This window comes from Fulmarus glacialis, unplaced genomic scaffold, assembly GCF_000690835.1.
Source record: "Fulmarus glacialis isolate BGI_N327 unplaced genomic scaffold, ASM69083v1 Scaffold51570, whole genome shotgun sequence".
Lineage (NCBI taxonomy): Eukaryota > Metazoa > Chordata > Aves > Procellariiformes > Procellariidae > Fulmarus > Fulmarus glacialis.
In genome coordinates this window covers 1-11,893 of record NW_009190617.1, presented here as the reverse complement: position 1 = coordinate 11,893, position 11,893 = coordinate 1, and the positions used below count along the sequence as shown (strand labels likewise).

The following is an 11,893-nucleotide window of genomic DNA, read 5'->3' as shown; positions in this document are numbered from 1 at the left end:
GGACAGAAATGAAATTAAACAAACCAAACAAGGGTAATTTGAAGCAGCTTTTTCACAAAAAGCTTAGGTAAGGAAAAAGAAAAATAACTACTTCGGGTATCTCACAGAAGTTTTAGCAATTTCTTATGGACCCCTCCCTACACTGATCCCTTCATCAATGTCAATTTAGATTAAGGAGCAGGTTCAACTTATGATTAACTCTGATTAGAATGCATTACAGTAATAAGGGAAGAGTGTCAACAGTCTTAACTCTGATGTAATTACTTCTGCCAGTATAGGGTTAATAACAACATAGTACTCCACAGTACTTGCTGCAGGCTACATTTTTAGGAAGGGACCAGCCAGACTATTGGCTGGCATTTGGGTTCCTTGAAAATCTATTGTGCTCTTGGAGAAGGGGGCTGTAGGTTCTGGTTGTAGAATGGTAGCCTGCAGTAGGCTACCTAAGCCAAATCACAGTGTCTTACCTGGAAAAGTGTGATTTATTTTACTCGATGAAGTCTCTGCGAGAGAATCCAGAGAACCTGTTAGTCTGAAAAGCAATAACACAATGAAGAAGTCATTTCAACTCAACTCTGAACAAACCTACCGCTGGAGTCCTTCTTGTCAAATGTTATTAAGTTCTGATTCTTTCCCTTCTCCATCCACCCCCAAGAGACACTAACATTTCAGTTGTAATCAGGCTGGTATGTACGAGGTGCCTGGAGCAAACTAGTTTATCCAAGTTATTTGCCTTTTACTCAGCAAGAGAACATGTATAATTTTGAGGCAAGTTCTTTAACAGGTTCGCTGACCTAGGATATTCAAGGAAAGAAAAGCAAGAACATGTCTGGCAGAGTAACTAGATACAAATACAGGAGGAAAGAGCATACTATTCCTCGGATGTTCTTCCTGAAACCTAACGAAGAGACTACAAATAAAACGGTGGATGCTTTGGTTCCTCTGTGCAGTTAGCTGGAATAAGAGTAGTATTTCCAGTCATGTCCAAGGGCAACTCCCTTTTATAACCAAATTTAGCTCAGCGCATCAGGATTGGGTCATGAAAGTAAGGCTTCATGAACACAGACTGTATCAGAAATAGAGGCCCTGGAATGAAAATACTTGAAGTGGCTACAAGAGAAACAGGGAGAGCTGCATTTGCAATTTATACTCTGCTTTCAAAAAGCTCATCTAAAACCCAACAGGTTTTTAATGGAGGTTATAAACTTCCATTAGCAGAAGAAAACATTTATTTCTTCCATACCTGCTGCGAAACTTTGTTTCCCACTGGAAACGTATTAAGAAAGCATTTGGCAACACAAACATCATTACAACAGCTTCAGTGCTTACCTCTGTACACGAGATGGTGGTGCAAAGATACCGTATCTGGGAAGACAACTGAAGTACTGAATGCCTCCCACGGAACCATCATTCTTCCCGTGAGGCTTGTCCAATTCAATTCCACACCAGAATCCTACATTTCAAAACAGTAAAATCACGGTATTTCGAACAAAACACCACAGGCTTTTCTTCATCTAGACAGTTGGTACAGTTGGCATTCACCCACATCAAGGAAAACAGTTTCTAGTTAGAAACTGTCTAGATAGCTATTTTATAATAGATATATTTATTATTATTATCTATGTAACTATGCAAAAATTTATATAATAATAATCTAAAGAGAATTACCTCAGCATTTTTATATGCTTTCAAGAAAATTATTGACATTTTAATTCATATAGAAAAGGTAAAACCCTTGATACATATACTAAAGCTGAACAGAATGTTACTGAATATAAGAGTGGCTATTTGAGAAAAAGGAGACAGGAAAGAAGAGCAGTAATGGTTCAAGTTTCCCTCTTTAGTCCTCTGACCACATGGCTTATGCCTCATCTGCGATCATCAACAGTAAAATTAAAGTTTTGATATTAATTCATTCCTTCTCTCCATCTAGGAAGTTATAATTAATACAAATTGCAAGCCTGGTTGTATGATATTGAGAGAAGAGAGTAGGACTCATAACTGGCCACAATTCATCTCGTACAGAACACTGAATAGGCATCAAGATGTTAATAAGCTTGATCATTCATAACCTGTGATAAATGTGAGCTAATTATGTAAAGGTGCTAAATTTCATACTCCATTAGCACTCCTTATGCTATCCATCCCCAAAAGATTCAAAATTTAATTCAAGTCACTTGGTACTAAGGCACTGGATAAAATGGTAATTCTAATTATCAGCTCAAGAAACGCAGGAATGACAGCTTATGAATTAGAAGGGCTCAGTACGTCAGAAGTTCTCCCCGTTCTGTTTTTAGAATTAAATAAAGATCTGCATTGCAGCAAACGAAATAAAGTTTGGGTAACTTCCAGAGCTTTGATACATATTAAAATTGACATACTTAAAAATGCATCTGTTACATTTTCTATAAATTACTGTTTCTGCAAATGGTGAAGATTTGTGATCTTTCCATCCTCACTTCTTACAATACCATGTTTTTCTCCAAAAAATTTTGTTTCCTAACTTGGGGGGAGAGGGAGGAGACTTACACTGTTGAACAGCTTTCTGATTTTACACATTATACTAAATTCAGAAAACCAGTCCTTTTCTCATTGTTTACTTTGTAAGCAACAACATGAAGGTAAGAGTGATCACATGAAAGTGTAGAATCAGTTAATTGCAATATCTTAAGCAAGGACTGTCTACATTGAAATTGGGGAAAGGGGTGAGAATGAAAAAAGTATGTAGCTTGTACCACAATCTGGCATACCACAATTCTGACATTTTTTTTAAATATTGATGCCACCAAGTGTCAAGTCAAAGTATTGCCACTTACGTATCAATCAAATGGACCTCATTTAAAATAGGTACTTACACCAATACTTACCAACTGTTTTTGCATTACTTTTGCAATAAGAAGATTATAGATAAGGACATAAAGAACACAGAATTTGGTTACAAAAAAATAGTATTCAGAAATTAGTTTCCATAATTTGGAACAACTTGCTTCCGTTTGAAAACACCTGGCTTCACTGCAATGTGTTTTTTAGCAAGGGAAAGGGAGGGAGGAGCTGAAAGGGAAAAGGATGAGAAACTGGTGGTGGAGTTTGGGACTTTTTGAGATGCTTGTAACTTTTCATCTGTCCTGTGACCTAAAGGTTTGTTAGTTAAGATTTAAATGTTCACAATTACCTTCCTAAAGATGCCAAGAAGATAAGAATGAGACAGGTATATGACATGAGAATAGTACTGCAAGAGATGAGCTGTGTCAGAAAGGCTTACTACAAAAAGTAGAGTCAAGCATGTGATCTCAATAAACTATATACCACTTTGGAGACTAAACTGAGGATTTTCAGAAAGCTTTGTAACAATACCTACGATTTCAACATCAAAATATTTCTCCTAATTAAGCCCTGTTAGTAGACGAGTAAAAGTCACATTTTAAACCATTATTTTTTCCTGGCAGTTGCATTAAAGTAAAAAATATTCAATGAAACATAGGATAGAGAAAAAACTTTGAAACAAACCAGTAAATTTAGATTTTTTTTTTGGAGGAAGTGAGGAAAAAGATGGAGTTCTCTTAGTGTTCACGTGCTCACATGTAAGCTATTCCATATTGATTCTACAACATACACAAAGAGTATTGCAAATACCTGGTGCAAATTTTGTCATCCCACAAAATCTAACAGTGCCTGTTCTCTGTCCTACCACCAGTACTCTGTCTCCAACCTGAATTTCTCCTTCATCAAAATGATTTTTCCTTGTAGCCGGAGAAGAACTATACAACCCTATTGAACAGAAGAACAAGATCTGAAATTAGTGACATTTTATCTTTAAAATTTAAGAAAGTCTTAAATAGTGAGCCAATTGATTGGTAAATAATCTATCTTTAACAGAGCATACCTTTAACACATGGCAACACACTGCAAATTTTGCTTAGACAAAGAATTGCTTTGCTTCAGCATGAGTACTGGTCTTCAGCCTTTTCTCTGCAGCTGAAAGGTACAGTGACCAACTACAAGAACAGTTTTCCTCTTGAAGATGTTCTAAAAAACTTTTTAAAAGTTGCCAAACTTGAGTTTATAGTTAAACTACTTCCCAAGTGTCTGTCTTGAACTATCTCAGATTCTGAAACAGCACAAGTAGTTCTAAGTAAGTATTCAATACCGCAGTGAACTTCCACCTGTGAAAACACACCTCAACAAAACAGACCATACCAGCACTAATTTTAGATGAGGCAGAAGACGCTCTAGTCACTGCTTTTTTATTGCTGCTGGTTGAGTTCCGCTTCTTGCAGTAATTCTGTTTGCCTTCCAAGGAGGTGGTAGAAGAGGAAGAGCTGCTGTACACAGGAAAACCTAAAAGACATAAATGGAAATAGTCCTTCAGAGATCATGTTCGGAAAAGGACAGATTAAGCAGAAGGGAAGGCTTCCGTAAGAAGGTAGTTATCTGTTCTCCATAGCGGGCAGAATACAAAGTGAAAAGCCAAAATTAGAAGTTGTTAGGCAGCATTTACACCTATGTCAGGAATGACATAGGCGCATCTAGCCCTGCCTTGGGAATAAGGTGATAGTTTAGTGCTGGAAGAGGTCTCCAAAAGCCCCTTCTTTGTTACTCCCTGAAAGTTTTTCTAAACAGTCTCAAGCATATTTATTAAAATATGGGAGCCTTAGTAATAAGAGATCATACCACCACACTTTCAGCATCCAGCCTATTAAAGATTTGATGAGAAGTGGAAGGAAGGTGATATTATGTGAGTGAATTATTGTCTGGATTAAAGCCTACTATATTCCATTACATACTGTATTAATATTAAAATCTGTACTATAAAATAAGAATGGGAAATAAATCACTTTTATCTCCATTTGCAAACCCTGATGTCTAAACTGTCTGATAAGACTTATGTTCAGCTTCCCTCCTTTTTCAAGGCTCTCCCCAGTTCTCCCCTTTCCTACCCCCTTCTACCCAAAACAAGGCCGGGTACAGCAAGACATGTGTATGCCTCAGTTTCTCAATGTGAAAAATATAATATTGCTTATCAAACTTGCCGGAATTCGGAGAGGCTTAATTCATTAGTTTTCGCAAAGCACCTCATTACTGACACAGGGTTAGTGTGTTCAATATAATTTAATCCTCCAATTTGGCAAAACGGTAGAGAACTGCAGAAAGGCAAATGCAGTGGGTCAAAGCAAAAGCTGGGAACAGAAATCTAAAGACTCTGAGACATTGGCTGCAGCTATGCTAAAATGAAGAAAATGCAAATTACTAAACAAATGGTGACTAAACAGGCAAAATTCAACTCCAAGTCCAAGGTATAAATATACGTGTGCGTTTGCGAACACATACTACAAGTCCATATTTAGAAGTCAGTCCAGCGATGGATTCAGCGAGGTCAGACCACCTAGCACTTTTACATGAATGCAACAAAAACTGCTGATGCAGCAATACAGACACTAAAAGAAACTAATCCAGTAATTAAATGCTTCATTTTATGGGAAATCATGAGGTGGGAGAAGGAAGAGCAGAAGGGACTTCAGCAGGTCCTATAATCCATTCCTCTTCCATCAGGCAAAACATCTATTTGTTGTATCACTCCCGCCAGGTGAGTGTTTGACCTGGTATTAAAAGCCTCCCATCAGGGAGATCTCGGGACTTCCTCAGCAATATATTTCACTACATAATTATCTGTACTGTTATAACGTTTCTTCCCCCTAATATAAATCTTAAATTACCAGAGTTTTAGCTCAAGATTTCTTACTCTCGTTACCCATGCAGAATGGGTTATACTGCTCTTTGTATTTGAAAGCTTCCTGTTTTATCCCTTTAATCTTCTGTCTTTTTAATCACACAACCACAAATTCCATCAGTCTTTTCTCCTATACCTCCAGTTATAGTGGTGTCTTCTCTGAATTCTCTCCCTTTGATTCACATCTTTTCTGAAGTGCAGTGTCCAAAACTAGATGCAGCATTTTAGCTAAGGCCTGAGCCAAGTAAAGCATCCAGGTCGTGTCGTGTATCTCACGGCTGACACTCCTTTTTTATACATTCCAGTATGTTTCCCCTTTTGAAACAGCATGGCATAGATGACTCACCTTTACCTTGTAATACTCAATATTCCCATGTCCTTTTCTACAAAACTATTACCAGGCATGTCATTCCCAGGGCATATTTATACAGTTGACTGTTTCAGCCTTGCTACATAACTTTGTAGTTGTCCTTACTCTTCTCCATCTTTCTGCTCCCCGCCCCCCACCCACCCCCCAAGACCTTTTTTCCAATTTGTCAAGTGTTTTTTAGGGGGGTTGGGGTTTTTTTAATATTAAGCCAGTCAACTATCTGCCAGGCATCATCTGCGTATTTCATGAACAGATTCTCTATCCCTAGTGTCAAAAAAAAAAAAAAAAAAAAAATTTTAAAGAAGCAAATTACCAGATGCAGCACAAACTCCAGGAAAAGCCCAAGCTGAAACAGCCTTCCTGTTTGACAAAGAACCACTGACAGCTACTTTCTAAGTTGGATGTTGGATTTTCCTAGAGATTCTGCACCTGCCTTATGGCAGCATCATCCAAACCACTAGATCCCAAAATGAGGCTTCACTCCACATCACTCACAGCCTGCAAAGCCTTTGGAGTCCTACTGATGGATACAATATGATATCTGCAATTAAACTGAGACACTGTACTGCCAATTAATTTCATTGCGTGGCCAGAACCTCAACAACAAGCCATTGAATGTCCTCCATGAACATGATGTTGGGAAAACTCTGTCTACACAAGTTTTTTAGCTCACCTCTGACAAAGTATCCTATAGGACAGTGCTTAAATACCTTACACTCGTCTCTTTCCCAAGTCTCTTCCTCACAACTGTTCACTGACGGAGGATATAAAAAGATGCTTTTCTTCGAAAAGAGTATATTCAAAGCCATGCTTCAAATTATTACTTCAAAGAAATGCTGCCTTTACCAACACTTGTAGTATGATTTTATGGACAAAACCTCAAAGGAAACCCAATTTTTACAGTTTGTTAAAGACACCCCTGGAAGTGAGATCCTTTGATGTTTAAAGTTCAGCACACAAAATACTGATGCAGTAGAAGTCACTATCCAATTCTGAAACTAGATAATTGCAGAGAATGATTCATATGTAAAAGGAAATTTTTAAAAAGCTAGAGTTTCGTTTTTCATATTTGAAGTTTATTATTATGAGTCTTCCCTGATACAATGCCAAGACTGTTAAGTGCTCTTGGATGGTAACACTTTATTATACAAGCTTGAACAGAGAGATATAGAAGAGAATAAAAATTCCAACAGAATACATGCACAGTTCTTCATCAAAATCTAAGCAGTCATGATAAAGGGCAGAAGGTCTCCCTCAGAAACCTAAGAAGATAATTCTGCAGATCATCTGTAAGATCATTTACTAAGAGACAGCTTTCAGCCTTAAGGGCTTGTCTATATTCTTGTCCATGTATTTGGATAGAAGCTGTTACCAAACCAACACAGAATGCCAGTCAAACATCCACTCAGATTACTCCTAGTAAACTAAAAGTGTACAGCCTGCTTGCAACTTGAATACAGACAGGCAAGGCAACTTTTTTTTATGATGTAGATACAGGACTTTTACAGAGGTAAGGCAGTATTAATACTTCCTCTGCTCTACCCAAAATTTTTCTCAAGCTGTTAGAAAATAAAAAAAAATTCAGTTACCGTCTTTTGCAGGTACAGTTTTTCCCCTGTTAGCAGCCATAAAGTTGGTTTCAGAAGCACTGTCTTTTTTTGCCATATTTAGGCCTATAAAAAGAATATATACAATTAAATATATACATCCCAACAATGAACAATAATTTTATAGGACAGTCATGTACAAAAACAATTCAACAGATTTGCAGATTAGTGGATGCATGGATAAAATGGATAAAACTGTACAGTTCCTTAGACTCTTGATAAATGGGTAAAACAAGACTGCAGAATTGTTTTGATGGATAAACACAGATGTTAAAGCCCTTAACACATTAAAACGGTCCAAACTATCTTGCCAAACAAGAAACAAATTGTCTGCAAAATATTAATGTTTATATTGAAGGAGTTTTACTTAAATCTTTCAAACATTTACATCCATTATATACACAACATTCACTTTTATAGTACTTAAGGTATACCATTCACTAGTATTAATTTCACAATTTCTGCATTAAAGATTACACATAAAAGTTTTGAGAGAGATTTGAGACCAAACCTTCATTCAGTCTACAAATAATGAAGTATGCCAATATGATTTTTAAGAGCCTCTTAGAGCAGCAATGTTGTGATATGCATATGAACTAGTATTGCCACATAAGTTATAATTTCTGAACAGTCATTTTGCATTTCTGACAGTTTCCTACCGTAACTCAATGAAGAACAAGCTTATCTATGATTTATCCCCTCCCTGTCATGAAAGAAAAAACATCTTTTTTATTTAACTACATCTCTCGGCTTAATTCAGCTACAGGGACTGAAATAGTTTGCAAATGTACTGTATTTTCAACAATTTTATGGTTTAGTCATTAAAGCATCATATCAAAAAACTAGTGTTTGTGACTGATAACACATTTCTCAATTTGATCACAGTTTAAAAACTCGAAAAAGACCTATTATCATCAATCTGATGGATTATTCAAATCCAGTAGAAAGAAATCAAATTTGAAAATCTCTACACAGTATTATATTTTACTTTGCAGCTTATAACCGTATCTACAAAAAGCATATTAATTTTTCTTGGATCATTACAAACCAGTGTATTGCAGGAATGAAGTTTAAGGGAAAGAAATGTAATCTGGTGATGCATGTAAACACTGCAAAACAAAGTTCTGCCTCTGCAGCTTTATCCTCCCACTCCAGCCAGTGAATCAGCCAGGCACATTAATTCTAATGGACCTTTCAATGCAAAAACATCTTACAAATGGCAGCTTCCAGATTACTGTTAGTGGATGTAAGCTCTGCCAGGTAGAAGATGCATAACTCACTCTGATTTTTACCTAAAGCAAGTATCAAATGTGTAAAATTTACAAAGATACAAATGCACCTTTATGACAGAAAAGATAGTTTATGACTAAACTGTCTGGAACACACCATCTGTGACAAAGGAAACAGTCCTTTCCATTATAGTTTAATGAGTTACAAACAGTTCACAACAAACTGAATCAAACATTGAAAAATATTTAACAAAAAAAGTCAGCTTAGGTCTGCTCCTGAGCCATACTCCTAACAAACCGATTATTCTGAGAAGCATTTTATGCAGGATGTCTGTTTATAAATAGCTTAAATCTTGTGCTAATTGTAAATACCCATAATTAGGGCTTACTTCCCCCTCAATCTATATAGAGAAGAGTTACATAAATCATCCAAAATGCTGCCAAAATGCATCTCTTCTACCAGCCTGGCACATTGTTTCTACACCCTGCATATTACTGGTAAAGAGTGGAGTGGTTTAGGGTGCTGCTTGAGTAAATTTGATGAGAATGTATGCATATATTCCATCCCTTAAGCTGTGCTGCCTTAGTATGAGTCACCTAAACAGGGTTCGAAAGGCAAAAGAAAAGTTAATGTAATATATTTAATGACATTATTATGTAGCCAGCCAGGCATGGGGCCAGATTATGCATGGTGGGCACTGTACACAGCAGGGAAGAGAGAGTCTGTACTCCAAACACCTTGGAACCTAAACAGACAGAAAAGATGCATCATTCTTACTTCACGACGAGGGAACTTACACAGAAGGATTAAGTAATTTGAATAAATTACTAAAAGACTAAGCCAGAGCCAGGGACTGAGCCTGTAACTCCAATCAGTAGACAGAGGCCATATTACAAGGACATCCTTTCTCTTCTGATTTGCCTCTGGTTTTACTCAGATAACTTAATGAGCAGATGAAACACAATCAGTTAAATAGTTCCTCGATCATTTTGCCAGAAAATAAATTAAATTTCTTCAATTTCTATACATAAAGTTGTATACAGATTAGATTTCTAGATTTCTGGATTTTCACTGATTTCAGTGAGATGTTTCCAGTTACCCAGGAAGATCTTAGTAAATGAAATCACGTTAAGTTTAGACTGATTTAACTGATATCACAGCCAACCAGAAATTACTTTGAAGGCTCAAGAATAAACGTTGTGGTGAACTTTTTTTTTTAATAGAGTATATAAAGACCTCTATTAGTACATCAGATCATTATAATCACTAAGCAACTACACACAACGTCCTTCCAGTAGTAGTTTAAAGGCTACTGAATTTCTAATAATAAGAATATGTAGTTAATAAATATCACCTTCTCATCCCAAGTGATGAACTAATTCCAAACAAGTATTTTAATACCAAGATTTACATGATTGGTGCTAATTCTTGGAGATTAGTATCTCAATCCTGTCTCAACATACAAGAAAATACTCACCAGAATTCACTTTGGAAGTTATGTGCGTCACATCTATTTTCTTGGATTTGACCAAAGGTGAAGACCGCATGGAAGAACTTCGTACAGAGCTTTTTTTGTGATCAGAAGCCTTGCTTATTTTAGAAAGAGGTGCAAAGATACCTGGAGAGAAAATTGTATGTGCCAAAAAAGAACCAGGAATAATATTAATGTAACAAAACTTTCTGGCTACTATCACTTACATCAATTAATTTAGGGTTTTTTTTCAGTCACGATCATGGCTTGCTGTGCTGTCAAAGCACTTGTACGGTCGGGAGGACTAGCTCAAATGAACAGTGAAACCAAAAGGCTTATCAAGCAACTTGAATAGAGTAATTCAGTAAAATTATCAATTAGAATCTTTGTCCTAATGGTAACGTGCAGTCTCCACTGTTACAAAAAGCAAGACTTTGTGTATCATGACTGTCTATGAAATATCAATTAAAATACCTCAAGCTGGAAGTTAGAAAACAACTACACATGTGAATCTCTTAAAAAGGAAGGCAAAGCAGGTAGAGGACCATGGCCATTATTGTTACAACACAAACAAATAGCTTCAACAATACATATGGAAAAACAGGAAAGACTATTATCTCACAGTTTCAAGGAAATAACCAGAAATAACCAGAAATTTTGACTGGTTGGTTGTTTCAGTGGTTTTGCAAATAGTTGCAGCCAAAACACTAGGAACAGTTAAAAGAATCAATAAAACAAACAATCAAAGCATTAAAAAGAAAAGCAACAGAATTTGTTATCTGTTTTTATTCTCCCAAAAGGGTCATATCTTCCAACACTTTTTTAAAAATTCAGGTTTTAAAAAAATGTAAGAAAAAATTAAAGGTTATACCGCGTTTCGGTGCACACTTGAAGTACTGGACTTTTCCAACACTTCCATTGTTCTTTCCTTCTGGTTCATCCAACTCTATGCCAGCCCACTGGCCACTGGCAAATTCCGTTGTGCCACAAAATCTTAATGTACCAACCTAAAGCAAAAAGCATCAACACAGGATTACTTTGTTAAACAAGTATTGTTTACAAGAACGTAGTATAGATTATGAAGGAGACACCAAGTCATCTCCAAGCTTTTGATCAGAACAGAGAAATACAAACATAACAATCTCCCTTGATTTTTGACATTCCTATCTTTCAGTGCCAGCCAATGCATTTTCCAAAATGTATCAGTCTTTCTGCATATATTTTTGTATTAAACAAAAGCAGTGGTTATTGACAGATCTCGTAACAGACAAGAATTAGACAGTAAGCACTACTATACAATACAACTCAAGTCAGCAAGGTAAAGGAGTATATGCCTAACCAGAAGTTTTACTTTCAGTGTCTTCCACGCCAATAGTTCCAGAATCATGGCTAGATATCTTGCTGAATTGGAGATTCCATGGAAATACTAGATAAAAAATTCTATAAATACATCCGTGTATGTATAAATATGAATATATATACACATA

General features: G+C 36.4%; 1 protein-coding gene across 1 annotated transcript; it reads right to left on the bottom strand.

The window, feature by feature from the left end:
- Window positions 1-467: 467 nt before the first annotated feature.
- LOC104082686 (CAP-Gly domain-containing linker protein 4-like) lies at window positions 468-11,413 on the bottom strand (the record flags this gene model as incomplete). Its single annotated transcript, XM_009585906.1, has 7 exons — window positions 468-532; window positions 1,330-1,453; window positions 3,634-3,768; window positions 4,198-4,338; window positions 7,688-7,771; window positions 10,413-10,553; window positions 11,278-11,413. Coding segments are annotated over 7 exons (826 nt in total), but the record flags the coding sequence as incomplete, so codon positions are not given.
- Window positions 11,414-11,893: the final 480 nt, after the last annotated feature.